The sequence below is a fragment of the Rattus rattus genome, chromosome 3, assembly GCF_011064425.1.
Source record: "Rattus rattus isolate New Zealand chromosome 3, Rrattus_CSIRO_v1, whole genome shotgun sequence".
Classification (NCBI taxonomy): domain Eukaryota; kingdom Metazoa; phylum Chordata; class Mammalia; order Rodentia; family Muridae; genus Rattus; species Rattus rattus.
The window spans coordinates 31,846,839-31,863,069 of NC_046156.1; the positions used below are offsets into that span (position 1 = coordinate 31,846,839).

General features: G+C 43.9%; 1 protein-coding gene across 1 annotated transcript in view; it reads left to right on the forward strand.

Annotated features, from left to right (window-relative positions):
- Positions 1-129: 129 nt before the first annotated feature.
- The window catches only part of Ank2 (ankyrin 2), a 585,274-nt gene continuing 569,172 nt past the window's right edge, over positions 130-16,231 (forward strand). Inside the window, 1 exon segment of the mRNA XM_032897358.1 lies at positions 130-692. Within this exon segment, the coding sequence (XP_032753249.1) occupies positions 621-692 (72 nt within the window). The 5' untranslated portion in view covers positions 130-620.

The window sequence follows — 16,231 nt, forward strand, 5'->3', positions numbered from 1 at the left end:
CACTTCAAATAAATGACTTGTTCCTCATCAAGAGGGAGTGGTTGGAAGGACAAAGAATGCGTGCGCTAGAGGTGGGTGGGTGGCTCGCCCACGCGGACAGGAGATCTGGCGTGAAGCGGGCGTGAGAGTGAATGGGAGCCGAGCGGGCCCGCGCGGGGCAGGGAGGAGCAGCAGCCGGGCCTCCCGGGGGACGTCTCCCGGGCTGCGGGAGAGCCGCCGAGCTTCTTATCCCCACCCACCTCGCTAGCTCCGGCAGGCAGTGGTGCATATAGACATATTTCTGGGAGCTGTCCATGAGCTCATCGCTCTCTCGGCGCGCGGCGAGGGAAGGAGCCCTCCTCTTTCTCCCCGCGCCACCAGCAGCAGTCGCTTAGCGCGTGTCGCCGGCCCAGCCCGCAGCCTACCCGGGGTGCCATGGCCCTGCGGCACCCCGCGCGAAGGTAGGTGGGCTTGGACAGCAGTCCCCCACGGGCGATCGCAATCACGGCCCACCTTCTGCGGTCGCCTAGGAGCACCGGGGTCCCTGGCTGAGCCCGAACGCCGCAGGCCCGGAGCGGAAGAGACGAGGACACGCGGGACGGCTGGACTTGACCGAGGGAAGGAATTCTGAGACCGTGGACATGGCTTCTCCCACCTCCCCTGGCCCGGAGGGAGGGGCTTGCACCCAGCAGAACCCACCGCGGATCCGTCAGGTGGGTACTGGGTACAGGGGGTGCGCCACCCACGTCCTCGCCTCCCCCACCTCCCCCAAGGACTGGGACATCGACTCAGGGGACAGGGGCTGGCCCCACTGGGGACCCATTCACGTGAACCTGGGCACTTCGCCTAGCCCAGGAGTATTCTTGAAACCTCTTTTTCACGGTCCACTTTGCACTCACGCCCCCTCACCCCTCCCCTCTACGCGCGCGCCTTTCTAAGCCAGGCGTGTAACTTCTGTCCGTACACACTCGGGCACACCCGCAAACTGATCTCTCTGCGCAGCACGGAGGCACACACCCAGCTGTCACATGACCCACTGCAGAGCTATACCGTTAGAAGCCACCTAGGGTGCTAGCTAGGATGGGGCTGTACCCCTGAATGGAGTTCCCTTAGGACTTTTGCCAGGCATGGCTGCAAACGTTGGCTTCTCACCCACAGGAGAGAAGGGACTTCAACTTTCAACACGGCTACCCCAACAATTGCAGCCATGTAGCTCATGCTCGCCCTACATCTATACTCACGCGGTTTGCCCAGCACTCTAGCACCACAAGAAGGGCTTGCTTACTTGTCTGGCTGGTTGAATAAGCCCTGTTTTCTGTCTCTGTTATGTATATGTTAATAATTTTAAAAGGGAGTAGTGGTCCCGCGTGGCGGCCCACGGACTCCAGGGGATGAGGCTGGAGAATGCATTTGAGTTCGAGTTCAGCCTGGTCTACATAGCAAATTCCAGAACAACTGGGCCTCCATAGTAAGACTCAGTCTCTAAAAATAAGGTGTGGTGGGGGCTGACCGGGGTGGGGGTGGGGGTGGGAACATAGTACCCCATTCACTACTGATCTGATATTTCATAGTAGGCTTTTTCTCTGCACCTGCTGCCACAGGCAGGACCTCCGCCCTTACTTAACCCTTAGTTCCTCACAATGGTAGATTGGCCTCCTGCCTGTTCAGATGTGACGAATTGTTCTGAGATGTGATTTGCTAATGGCCAGGAAGGAACTTCTTTCCCTAAGAGAACTGGAGTCTTATGTAGGAACAGAGTACATCTATGGTTACTCTCTGGGCAGAAAGGTGATCCCCAGCAGAAGGGAATGGTGTCTTTCCTTGCAGCGTGAACTTTTTGAAGATCACTCAGAACTCCATAATTTATGAATGGATGATAGTAAAATTTGGTTAACAATTAACAAGGTCTTTGTCTCCTTTGACCCCTAACATCTCTAAGTAGGTGTATTGGGGTATGTTCTTTTAATGGGGATTTTTAATACAATACCTAAAAATTAATGAGAATTTCCTTTTCTGGCAGTCTGTTTCCAAAGGAATTGCTAGGGTTTGAAATCCTTATGGGGCCAGGATTCCAGTTTTATGACAGTATATTTTTAATTGCAGTTGAAGTTTTTTTTTTTTCCTTCAGAATTGTGAGAACAAGTATTAAATCTGGTTAGAAATATTTATGCATGTAAGGATGAATAGGATGCTATTGTTTGCCGTGTCAGAGAAATTGAACGCTAAGCAAAAAATCATTTTTATAACTGTATTGGCTAAATTTGTTACAATGTGTGTGTAGCACTTGGACACAAATATTTAGGAGGCAAAATCTTAAATGTGCTAATTTAAATACGATATAAGCATACACAGACATTTCTGTGAAGCCTAATTCTATATTTAGAACACTTTTACTGACCTTCGATATACTAGGGATGAAAATAGTTACTTGGAAAAATTTGCCAGAAAGGTCATTGCTGTTTCGTAAAGGGGATACTTTACTGGGAAGACCTCATTAGGAGCTACAGATGACAGAATGCTGTAACATCGAAATTACCAACTGATGTCCTCTGTGCAGGGTTTCATTTTCTCTTTTTCTTTTCTTTTCTTTTTTTTCTTTCTTTTTTTTTTTTTTTTTTTTTTTTTTTTTTTGACCTTCCAGTACTCTTCTTGGTGATTGGTGCATTAATTTGCATAGGATGTAGCAATGGGTTGCCCAGGCTGGTCGTTGTCCTCTATCTGACTTATCCAGTGAGGTAGTACAGAAGGACTGAAACCTCTGGCTGCAGAGTGGAATCTCCTCTCTGTCTGCAAGCGATATTAAACAAATTAGAAATAGCAAACCGGAAGCTACAACATGAGGATCCAGCTACATGGCGAGCTGAGCTGTCATACATCCCTGTCACGCTGTGTTGTAACTGTGTCACGGTCTCCGGGACATATTTTATGTCCTTTATTCTTTTTCCTGTGGATTCTGGGTTTAATTGGCTCAAAATATGAACCTTCTCCCTCTTTCTGAACTATGTTGGGAGAAAAGTATAATTAAAAACACAGAAGTCCAAAGGAGTGAGAATTGTAATTGAGCACATTAAATGGCTTTTAGCAATAAACCCAAGAATCATAATCTTAATATGTAATGAAAATTCAAAAATAAAAATATTTTAGAAATGCTCTGATGAGTATATATTAAATGTAATTGGTAAATTAGTATATTTTGTCAGTAATTTGAGTGAATCTACGCTGCGTTGCCCGACAATGGTGCTTGCCTTTAATCCCAGTTCTCGGGAGGCAGAGGCAGGTAGATCTCTGAGTTTAAGGGCCTACAAATCAAATTCCAGAATAGCCAGAAAGGTTTTCTACACAAAGAATAACTGCACAAAACAAACAAATAAAAAAAAAAAGGGAAGAAAGAAAGAAACAAAGAAGATGTGCTATGTTGAAATTCACTTACTATATATTCATTCATAAGTTTTCCTCCATTTTTAAGGTAGAGAAACTCTTATGCTGTCTTTTGAGCATATTCCCCAGGTTCCACTCTGTTCTCTTTGGTTTTGTTGAGGATAGCATTTCAGAGCCCAGGTGGCCTCTAACTTGCCATATAATGGAGGATGCACTTGAACTCCAGATGCTCCTGATTCCAGGGGTGAGTTACCAAGCAGGATGCAAAATGTTTGCACCCTAAGGTAGGGAGACAGGAAGAAGAGTGAGGATGGGGACACACCTGGAATCCTAGCCCCTAGAGGACTAGTCAGGAAGGTCTCCTTGAGTTCAAGGTCAACCAGGGGAGAGAGCAAGGCCTTACTCAAAAAGAAAAAAAAAACAAAAGAAAGAAAGCAGAGAAGGCAAAACCATTTCTTATAAGTAAATATGAATTTTAAAATTTCATGATGAAAGCATCCTCACTGGAACTTTGAATTGTCTATGGGGTCCTCTTCAAATTTTGACAACATGGATATTTTTCAGTATTTTGTTTTGATCCTTCCTCTAGTAACAAGCTTAAAAAATACCTACTTTTGCATAAGTATAAATGCCAGTGTATGACTGAATTCACTTTTTTATCACTTGTTATATTTATGCTCTTGTTTAACTATTCGATATATTGTTGGACTTTTTAGCAAATGCTATTTTTACAACTTGATCTTTGGAGTAAGGGATCACATTATTATTGGTGTGTGTGTGTGTGTGTGTGTGTGTGTGTGTGTGTGTGTGTGTGCTTATGCCTGTGCATATACACATAGTGTAAGTGCAGGCACACATGCCATGGTGTACATTTGTAGAGTCAGTGGCCAGGATTGAACTCAGTTAGCCAGGCCTACAAAGTGAGTGCTTATGTTAGCATAAGCTGAACAACTGATTAGCTTTGGACCGAGGTGTTTTTTGTTTTGTTCTTTAGAACTTTTAGAACATGATACAACATGTTCATGATGCAGCCAAGTATCTTTATATGAAGTGGTTAAAAATGAGAGTCAAGGAAAGGTGGCCTTTGACTTCATTTTTGTCCTTACTGAATGTCCCTTAGAAGAGAGAAAACCAAAACCATATCAATATGCTGTATTATCCCGCCAGTAAGAAAGTAGATGTAACAGTAACAAAAGGAGGAGGATACTTAAGGTATAACCAGTGAGGATATCTTCTGGCTTCCAAGTTTAGACTTTCCATTTACCCACACACACACACACACACACACACACACACACACACACACACACACACACACACACATACACACACCTAAACAAGCTCACATTTTATTTTCATAATAAAGTTCAGAAGTATTCTTTGCTCCTTTCAAATTCATAAGTCAAACCAGGAAGACATATATCCTCCATGTCAGCTTGTGTTCCCTTATGTGTTTCTTTGTGTGTGTGTTTATTTCCTTATGGCCTTGCCCTGCTAAGCCACACTGTACCAGTGAGCTACACTCCCACCCCCACCCTATGCTTTTTGTTAAGACAGGGTCTGGTGTATCCCAGGTCAGCTTCACACTCGCTTTCCAGCTGAAGATGATCTTGAGTTTCTCTTCCTGCTGTCTCTACTCCCAGGGCTGGGATTCTAGGGATGTGTCACCATGTCATCGAGTTACCATGTCACCACACCTGATTTTATGAGATGAACAAACCCAAAACTCTGTGTTTGTGGTAGGCAAGCATTTTATTAACCTCTAAGCACCCCCACCCCCACCCCCATGATTTTAAGATAGGATCTGGTTGTCTAGGCTGGCTTTGAACTTGTGATCCTTCTGCTTCAGCCTCCTAAAGACTTGGTACAAGGAACATGCACATTATGAGCCTTGCATTTTGTTTTTCATTCATTTTCTAACCTCATAAAAGAATGGGTTAAGAAATGATAGTTTAGGTCAGGCCTTTAATTCCAGTGTTTGGGAAGCAGAGGCAGACAGATCTCTTAGTTTGAGGCCAGCCTGGTCTATAGAATGAGTTTCAGAATAGCCAGGGCTGCACAGAGAAACAAAAACAAACAAACAAACAAACAAACAAAAGATAGTTTTACAACTGAATTTCTGAACAGATTATCTTTACACACCATATATGCTAAGAGACCCTACGGGCTGATGGTTTTGTTTTTTTTGTTTTTTTTTTTTTTTTGGTTCTTTTTTTCCGGAGCTGGGTACCGAACCCAGGGCCTTGCGCTTCCTAGGCAAGCGCTCTACCACTGAGCTAAATCCCCAACCCCGCTGATGGTTCTTTTATGGTACTGAGGCTGCAAGTCTTTGAGGCCCAATGGGATGATCTCATTCGTTGAGCCAAAAATGTAATGACACTGCTTCCTTGGTGATCAGTAGTTTTCCAGGGCCTCTGGGTATAGCTGTCATTTCATTCATGGAAACAAAAGTGTTCTTTTTGTCTGTCTTGTGGTAATTTAGAGACCTCTCATGTGGCAGTAATAAAACGTTTATGAGAAGCCAGCTGTGGTACTCAGCTTCATGGTACTCCCAGTAATCCTGGGAAGGAGATATCCTTATTCCCATTTTCGAGGTGACACCGTACGAATTTAGGAAGACTACTGTGGTTGAAGTTCACAGACAGAGTTTCAACCTGGGGATTTAAAATGGGTCTTGGTGGCTCCGGTCACAGTCGCTGTTCACCGTCTTGCTCCTCTGAGCTGAGGATCATGACTACTGTGGAGCTCCTCCAAGCCCTCTTGGCGCTCCTAGCTTGCTGCAATTACTCTAGTGGAATTCTCTTTTGAGCTGCCTTAACTTGACTGTGGGTTTTAAGCAGAAGTGAAATTGCTCGAATCCGTCAAGTGAGAATAAGCTCAATTCTCTCTCCACGTCCATGATCCCTAAAAGAATTTCGCCAGCATCCAGGTTGCCGAAAGCAGAGACTGGCTCACTTAGATTTTGTTTCTTCTGGGGGCTACACAATTATTTCCTGCTATCTGTTCACACTCCTGAAAAACGTCAGGTTTCGAATAATTTGAGCTAATGGGGAATCTCCCTGAACAGGTCCTCCCCTTACCCTAAAATATTTCCAATGTCAAAAATTTCTATTTCTTGTATCAATTCTATTCTTTGTATAGACATGTCAAGTTGTTAGGGATACACTTTATGGGTGTGTATATATCTCTCTGTGTATACACACACACACACACACACACAACTTATATATAATTACATCATATATAAAGTCCTGTATTTGGTCCCATCACTGAACAAAAAGATGTTATATTTTAAATTTTCATGCCGTATAAAGTGTTGGGGTCTTGGGAGAGTACAGTTGAATTCGGACAGTGAAGGGATGGGAGAAAGAGGCAGTAAATTAATACAGCAATGTATGACCATTTTAATGTATGTTTCAAATGTAAATTTTGTTTGTATTTATTGTTTTTTAGATACAGGGCCTCCTATAGCCCAGGGTGGTCTAGAACTTGCTATGTAGATTAGGATGGTCATGGATTACTGATCTTCCTGCCTCTCCTTTCATAGTGTTGGAATCACAGGCCTGTGTTTCCATGCCAGGCTTTACATTTTGCTTTTAATTTGTGTACAGTAAAATTCTCTTTTATATAGTTTAACAAGTCTTGACAAATGTTCAAGGTATAATGGTCACCATCCAGGTACAGCATAGTTTTACTACTTTGTAACATTCTATCTGCCAATCCTGTGGTCCAGCATTCCACCCGCATATGACGCCTGCTAGCCAGGGTTCTATTCTCTGTCTCTATCTCTGTCTTTCTGTCTGCCTTCTCTCTGTGTCTCTGTCTCTGTCTGTCTCTCTGTCTCTCTCTCTCTGTCTCTGTCTCTGTCTGTCTCTCTGTCTCTCTCTCTGTGTCTCTCTGTCTCTGTCTCTGTCTGTCTCTCTGTCTCTCTCTCTATCTTTCTGTGGTGTGTGTGTGTATAAGGTATGTGGTATGTGTGTGGTGTGTGGTGTGTGTGGTGTGTGTGTGGTGTGTGTGTATGTGTGGTGTGTGCATGGTGTGTGGTGTGTGTGTGTGTGGTGTGTGTGTGTGTGTGGTGTGTGTGTGGTGTGTGGTGTGTGTGGTGTGTGTGTGTGTGTGTGTGTGTGGTGTGTGTGTGTGTGGTGTGTGCATGTGGTGTGGTGTGTGTGTGGGTATGTGTGTGGTGTGTGGTGTGTGTGTGGTGTGTGGTGTGTGGGGTGTGTGTGTGTGGGGGTGTGTGGTTGTGTGTGGTGGTGTGTGTGTGTGGTTGTGTGTGTGTGTGTGTGTGTGTGTGTGTGTGTGTGTGTGTGTGTGGGTGTGTGTGTGTGGTTGTGTGGTGTGTGTGTGGTGTGTGTGTGTGTGGTGTGTGTGGTGTGTGTGTGTGGTGTGTTTGTGTTGTGTGTGTGTGTGTGTGTGTGTGGTGTGTTGTGGTTGTGTGTGTGATGTGGGTTTTGTGTGTTTGTGTGGTGTGTGTGTGTGTGTGTGATGTGTGTGTGTGTGTATATATGTGTGTGTGTGTGTGTGTGGTGTGTGTGTGTGATGTGTCTATGTGATGTGTGTTTGTGTGTGTGGTGTGTGTATGGTGTGTATGTGTGTGTGTGGTGTGTGTGTTTGTTTACTAGTGCTGGCTATCGAACACAGGATTTGATATATGCTAAGCAAGGGCTCAGCCACTGAGCTATATCCTAAGCCCCAGCCCCAGACCTTTTCGCCTTTCCCAGAATGTCAGATAAATAGCATTACCTGGAATACATCCAGTTGAAATCGATTTTTCTTCCACTCAGCCTGCAAAGCCCATCTAAGTTATTGCGTGTGTCAACATTTTATTCCTTGCTGTTGCTGAGCTGTATCCATTGTGTGGTCTAACATGCCTGGCCATTCACTAGATGAATATTTTGGGTTGTGTCCAGGTTAGGGTAATTATGAATGAAGTTGCTATTAAATATTCGTATATAGGTTTTTGTGTGATATAAGATTGTGTTTCTCTTGGATATGTTTCTGTCTAGGAATAGGATTGCTGGATCATATGTGTGCTGGATAGTTTTATGTCAACTAAAGTTATTTGAGAAGAGGAAACTTCAATTAAGAAAACCCCTCCATGGGGTTGGGGAGTTAGCTCAGTGGTAGAGTAGGGCCCTGGGTTGGTCCTGAGGATCATGGGGGTAGGATGGGGGACAAAACAACAAAAAGAAAATGCCTCCATAAGATTGAGCTTTAGGCAAGCCTGTAGGGCATGTTCTTAATTAGTGATTGGTAAGGAAGGCTCAGTCCATGGTGGGTGAGAGGCTGGTATTCTGGGTTCTATAAGAAAGTAAGCTGAACAAACCACAAGGAGCAAGCCAGTAAGCAGCACTCCTCCATGACCACTACATCAGCCCCTGTGTACAGGTTCCCTCCCTGTGTGAGTTCCTGCCCTGACTTCCCACAGTGTCGGACAAAGATGTGGAAGTATAAGCCAGATAATCCCTCCAGCCAGCACCGCCACACACACACACACACACACACACACACACTTGATTTTGGTCATGGTGTTTCATCACAGCAATAGTAACCCTCAGTACAAGATTGTGGGTACATGTTTAGATTAATAAGGAGCTTCAAACCAGGCAGCGGTGAAGCCTGCCTTTAATCCCAGCACTCGGGAGACAGAGGCAGGCAGATCTCTGTGTTTGAGGCCAGCCTGGTGTGCAGAGCAAGTTCCAGGACAGATAGAGCTACACAGAGAAACCCTGTGTTGGAAACAAAAACAAACACAAACCACAAAACCAAAAAGCCAAAACAGGGATTAGTTTTGTTCTATACGAGACTAAATCAACACGATGCATACATAGTACTAAATGTCCTAAGATGTTAAGAAGTAATTGAAAAAATTATAGGCATTTTATACAATATAAAAATGTTAACCTGGCATGTTGGGAGCTTGGGAGAGAAAAATAAACATCCAAGTCAGTTTTGCCAAATATTAATGCGAAGTAAGGAGGGGTTTCAGTCTTCATTCGCTGTGAACTATAAAAATTAGTGGTTTATGTTTTTATAAGTAGTTATCATATGACCAGATTATGCTATATCGAGGAACTAATTACCTATGTCCAGTGATCTGTAGCGGCCTCGAGTTCAGTAGTCTGTTGCGGTAACTTTTATTTCGGGGATTTATAAGTAGTTTTCTCGATCAATTCCTGAGTGACAAATCACTGCGAACACGGGAGCTTCATAGAGCAGCAGTCATGAGTTTTGCTCATGGACCTGCAGTTTGGTTAGACTTGGGGGGAATCATCTAGATGACTCCTCAGGCCGGGCAGGAACCATCTAAGCTGAGAGCTGCCAACATATCCGGTGCTGGATGGGGTGCACAGCCAGCCTGTGCATAGACACTGCAGGAAGGGAAGGATGACCATTACCACAATGGCGCTGATCCTGACTGGGCACCAGCTACATAGTAGCACTGCTCTGAGCACTTCCTGTTTAACCACCTCATCCGATGGAAACAGCAGGAACAATTACAGTCCCCGTTACTGACGGGATGAAGAAGACACAAGCAGATTAAACAGTCGGCTTATGTCATGCAAGCAAATGACAAGAGCCAAGCACTCAGACCCAGGCAGCCGGGTGGCAGGAGCCTCCTCTCCTATCTCCAAGAGCAACAGGATGTCGACTGGTCGTGCCAGGTCCAGGGACAAAACAAGTAAGTAACTGAGGTACATAGTACCATACATAGTGTCTAGTAAAAATGAGTTTTTACACACCTACAGTGAGCAAAATAATAGTCTTTTAAATACAGACTTTATCCCCAGACTTGTTCATTCCGGTTTTATTCAGTCTTCCATACCATGACCAGGAGTCAGACCAACTCCCGCCCAGCTCCTCACTGCACGCACTGGATGAATCTTCTCTACATTGGCATGGCGACAGAGGAAGTGTAGAGTTCAGGGCCACTTTTGCAGAAGTGAAAAGTATCTTCACGATGTAGTTCTGGAACCTCCCGAGGTCCCTTCGCTGAATTCTGTTGGTCAAGGTGGTCCAGGCTCACCCGGATCCAAGGAGGAGGAGTCAGAGGTGAGCTTTTGAGACACACCAGGGTTGGAGAGTAGCACCACATCAGAAGAACAGCGCGCGGGATGGTGTGTGAGCCTTCTCTGCAAGTACGCCCCGCTAGAGAGAGTGGGTGCTGAGCTGACAGGAAGTAAGCCGGTGTCAAACCAGACTGAGCCTGGTATTTGCCGTGATGATAAGAACTAGTCGAAAGTTATTTTATGGGAAGTAATTCGTCACAGCTTCATGAATCACTGTATTGAGTACTACACTTGATTTGTACCGTCTCCTTAGTAGGCCAGAGAACCTAGACGTGGGTCTGCTTGTAAGTTTCTGACAGTGTTAGGCTGCACCACCCTTAAAGCCAATAGACATCTGTATCTACAGTCATTCACTGTGGTGTGTGTGTGTGTGTGTGTGTGTGTGTGTGTGTGTGTGTGACCACTCCCTTTCCTACTGAGTGAGGAGTGCCTGGAGATGAGAGACTCAGACACAAATCAACTGTTCCCTGGAAGTCAGGACATGGGATTCTTGTCACACTGATCTCAAAGGGCTGCTAATTCGCACCTGTTTGTAGTGGGCAGCCTATGAGGCCAGTATGCATACCCTGAAACCCAGTGATGTCCATTTATTTGCTGGGTTTAGAGGCTGAGAGTAAAGGCTGTGGTATATTTCACTTTGGAAGTAGAGGTCAAACTGTTACCCACTGGATACAATTTGATTAAGGTTTAAATAATATACTTTTCATATGCATTTAGCTTAATACCTGTTCCTTGTAAATACTCTTTTTTATTGTTATATAATGAATGCTCAATAAATATCCACTTCCTCTCTTTCCCAAGGACCACAGGAGGAGAGACAGATGATCTCCTGTGTGGTAGACACATCTGGCATTAGGTTGTAAGATTCCCCTGTCGCTGCCTGAGTTAGTCTCAGTAGATCATGAGCATTCATTTTGTAATCTAATAATTAATCTTAGGGATCAATTGTTAAACCAAATAGAATTAAGCTTGTAGCTCAGTTGTGGACTGCTTACCAATCCCTATCATATGGTACATACAGCCGTGGTTTAATCCCCCAGCACTGCCAAAAAAATTCTACCAAAAATTCAAAACAAAGCATGAAAGCAAACACATAAAAGTTTGGGTGATACAGAATTGTATAAAGACATAGCAATTGTAAAACATGACAGGCTGGAAATGCAGCTCAGTAAGTAGACTGCTTGCCTGGTATGACTGGAACCCTGGCTTCCGTCTCTAGCACTTAAACCAGGAATGGTAGAACATGTCTGTAACACCAGCACTTTCAACGTGTAGGCAGGAGGGTCAAAAGCTTAAAGTCAAGGCTGGAGAGGCCCCTCGGTGGTTAAGAGCACTGGATGCTCTTCCAGAGGACCTGGGTTCAATTCCCAGCAACCCACTGGCAGTTTACGGCTCTCTTTAACTCCAATTCTAAGGATCCCACACCCTCACACAGACACCAGTGCAGACAAAACACCAAATCACATGTAATATAAATAAATATCTAAAAAAATTTAAAGTCATCCTTGGGAGCATAGAGTTGAATACCAGCCTGGAATACAAGAGACCTTATCTTCAAAATAAAAGATAGAAATATAGATAGATAGATAGATAGATAGATAGATAGAGAGAGAGAGAGAGATAGATAGATAGATAGATAGATAGATAAGGATACACACACATGTTTATGTTGTGAAAAAAATCATAATTTTAATTCGAATCTCCCGATTCCTACATTTCGGTTAGCCAATTGTCATTCACTATACTACAAGTTTTAAAACAACGTTATCATGCTTTCTTTTTTGTTTATTTTGGTGTTTTGAGACAAGGTTTTTCTGTATAGCCCTGGCTATCCTAGAACTCATTCTGTAGACCAGGTTGGACTTGAACTCAGGGATCTGCCAGCCTCTGCCTCCCACGTCCTGGGCTGAGGTGTGCATTGCCACACCCACCTTCCTGTGCTTTTTTTAAGTTGAAGGAGTTATTGAAGAATGTTCACAAATGTTTGCATAGGAAGAGCAAATGACTCCAATTTAGCCTCTACAATCCTCTAAGTCAGTGGTTCTCACCTTTTCTAATACTGCAACCTTTTGATGCAGTTTCTCATGTTGTGGTAGCCCCTCCCAACCATAAGAATTATTTCATTGCTACCTCATAACTGTAATTTTGCTACTGATATGAATCACAACATAATATCTGATATTTCCAGCGGTCTTAGGCGACCCCTGTGACAGGGGCAATCAATCTCTAAGGTTGAGAACCACTGCTTTAGACTGTGCTTTTGAAATAAAAAATGTATTCTAAAGCTGTGTGTGACGGTGCATAGCTTAAATCCCAGCACTCAGGAGGCAGGACAGGTAGATCTGCCTGAGTTCAAGACCAGCCTGGTCTACAAAGTGAGATCTTGTCTCAAAACAAAACAGTGAAGTAAAAGAAAAGCAAAAAGAACAGTGTGTATGTATAGAGTATAGATAACTCTTTCAAAGAGTCATGAGGTAGATAATTTTTGGGAGTACCATTGTTCCATCAAAGGCTGCGTTTTACTCATTCCTATCTGAGTCCCAATGTGGAAAACTCAAGGTGATAAAAGCAATAATGACTTTTGACCTTTGGTATGCAATTTCCAGTAAAGCTTTTTTATTATTATATTCTGCTAATTCTTTGTTTCCTTTTTAATGTTGCCTGCTTGTCTGGGGGACTATAACAGAGTGATAATCCCCGAGTTCAGTTTCTAAAACTAGTGGAGTGGTTGTTCTCTCTTCTGCCCGGTTCTCAGGACTGAACTCAGATGGCCAGCTTGCACGGTGAGGTCCTGCGGGCATCCACTGAGTGTCCACCGAGCCATCTCATTGGCCCCAGGTAGTTTTGTTTTGTTTAGTTTTTTCTTGGAAAAGCTGGAACTGGATTTACAAATGGTTGTGAGTGCCATGCGGATGCTGGGAAAGGAACTGGGGTCCACTGGTTGAGCGGTTGAAGCTCTTAACCTCGGCGTCATCTCTCCAGCCCCCCAGATATCTTTTTATAACAATGCTTAGGAAGATGTCTTCCATTCAAACCTTTTACCATGCTAATAAGAGAATTAATAGGGAATGGCACAGCCATAGTAGAATGGGTTTGGTCACTAAGTTCTGAGCCATTCATTAGCGAGACTCAAATCCCATATTGTTATTTCTCAGCAGTGCCTTTGCTGAGGTTTGTAAACTCCCTTGTCTTAGGACCATTATCGTCTACTATTATTATCTTTATGTCAGCCATTTTTATCTTTTTCTTTTCTCAGTGCTGGGAATTGAACCCATGGCAAACGAGGTCAGTCATCACTTGACTACATCATCGGCCGTATTCGTTAAGCCTATTCGTGTTCGTGCAGTTACATTATCCTTTGATTCCTGAGGTGTTTTCCTTCTGTCACTTTCTTAGGAAAATCTTCTGTTATATATATGCTTGACAAGCTGACAGTAATGTGAGTCTAACCAGCCTCTTCATATTTTTTTTTTCTATTTATTATTTGTTATGCTGAGGATTGAACTTGGGGCTTCTCGTATTCTTTTTTCTTGAACATAGATGTACTTGGTCTTGGTGGTTGGTAAGCTATGGCTGGGGTCAACAGTATATAGATTCTTTTGTTTGTTTCTTTTGGGTTTTTTGAGACACAGTTTCTCTGTGTAGCCCTGTCTGTCTTGGAACTCACTCTGGGCCTGGAACCCAGAAATGTTCTTGCCTTTGCCTCCTGAGTGCTGGGGTCAAAGGTGTGGGTCACCACTGCCTGGCTTAGATGTTCTAAACTATATCTTTGAGGATCATCTCTGGATCCTTTTCAGGCTGCAAACACAACTGTCTGGGTAGGGTTCAGACTAGTTGCTCTTCTGTGAGAGAGAACTAGAAGCAGCTCCTTTGAGGATGTGCCCCAGTTCAGGGCTGGAGGGACAGAAGAGTGTCCCAGACAGGGCTTGTCATAATCCAGTGCGTGGTATCACACAGCCGGAAGAAGTTGGAAGAGGTTTTCTGACCTACATTACTGGAATTTACTTTTCCTTTTAATGAATTTAGGCAAGCTTTTTTGTTTGTTTGTTTGTTTGTTTTATTTGAGCCGGATTGAACAGTTTAAAGTCTTTCTAGTTTTTTATTTTTAATTAGCATAGAAAGTAATGCACTTTCTTTTGGCATTTTCCAGTTACTTTGTTTTTCTTGATTGTCCTTGAAAAGGTTTTTGTTTGGTTGGTTGGTTGCTTTGATTTTTTTTTTACTTTTTTCCTTCAATGAGATACTGAGAATTGAATACCTGTCCCCATGGTACTATGCAGATTCTCCCCTCACCCGCGAGCTATATCTCTAGTTGTTCCTTGAATCTCTATTTTGAGATATTGTTTTACGAATGTGCCTAGGCTTGAACTAACTCCATAGCCCTGGAACCTTCTTTGCTCTCCACCCCTGACTTCTGTCTCCTGGGCTCAGGGATAGTGAGGTCTGAGGAATGCTGAGGGCAGTACGGAAGAGTGTAAGGCAGTGGGGAGGGGAAATGTGTGAAATACCCACCCTCACAAAGCCTTTACCTAAAGGTGTCCTAATCTTTTAAAAAAGCTATTAAAAGATTTTTTTTTAAATCATCTATTTCACTAAAGAAGAAGTGAATGTCTGGGAATGTTCCATAGCATCTTACCCACAAGCTGTTTGATCACCTCCGGTTTTCCTATATAATGCATGGCCTGTTGCCAGGCACTTGGCATTAAAAGCCAGACTCCTGGAAATGCAATTTTTCAAACCCATTAACCTTTATTAAACTCTTATGAAGAAGAATCGCCATTTTCTCCTGCAGCATATGATCCGGTATGAGTTGGATTTGACTGACATTTGACCCCAAGTCTGTCCGAAGATGGGCTCATAAAGCTCAGATCTTTTTAGAGGTTTTTATGGAAACTGAGTTTCTCTTTTGCTGTTCATATCATCAGGCAACTTCTCCCTCATTCTGGAAATGGCTTCTCTGTAAGAGCAGCCATGACGTGAGGGAAGATGATAAATGCATGGTCTCGTGCTATTACCTCCCATTGTGAGCGTGATCCAGGCCCAGGGACTGGCTTGTAGTTGCCAGCACTCTACAAGTAAAGTGAGAGGATGCTGGGAATCTGCCTGGGTAACACTGCAGGAAGATGACTTCTCAAACCTAAATCAGTGATAGAACTGGAGAGCTGACTCAGCAGTTATGAACACTTGCTGTCTGTCTCACATAGCTTCTTATTCTAGCCCCAGGGTGACGTGATACCCCTTTCTAACATCTGAAGCAACCCCATACACATGCCACACACGTACAGGCACGCCGAGAAATACGAGTAAATCTTTTGAAAGCTGAGTACACACACGTACATTTCAAACGTCATACGCACTAATTGCTATAGCAAAGCTAACTGTACTGTGCGCTCTCCTCCTTCACGTGCTGGGACTTTGCTCAGCAGTGGCCTTTTCCTTTCTGCCCCCATCCATCGCGCTTCTCTGCTTATAGAGACTGGACCAAATCTGCACCTGACAGCAAGGTGAAACCAACTAACTCACCCGTTGTGGCCAGAGGGATGCTTTTGCTTGAATGTTTTGCAAACGTCCTGAATCTTACAAGGCTTTTTACCAACCAGTTTTGATTTTGCGAGCCCTTTTGATTTCCGGAAGTTGTTCCCAATGAGGCTGGAGAGCAGATATTCAGATAAGGCCAATGTGAGTTTGGGATGTGAGTTTCGGCTGTAGATACCATTCATCATCCAGCAAGTATATCCGCTTCCTCTGAAGTCCGGATGCTCGGACTTCCTTAGAGGGCGGGAATCTGAACCCCTGTGGCTAAC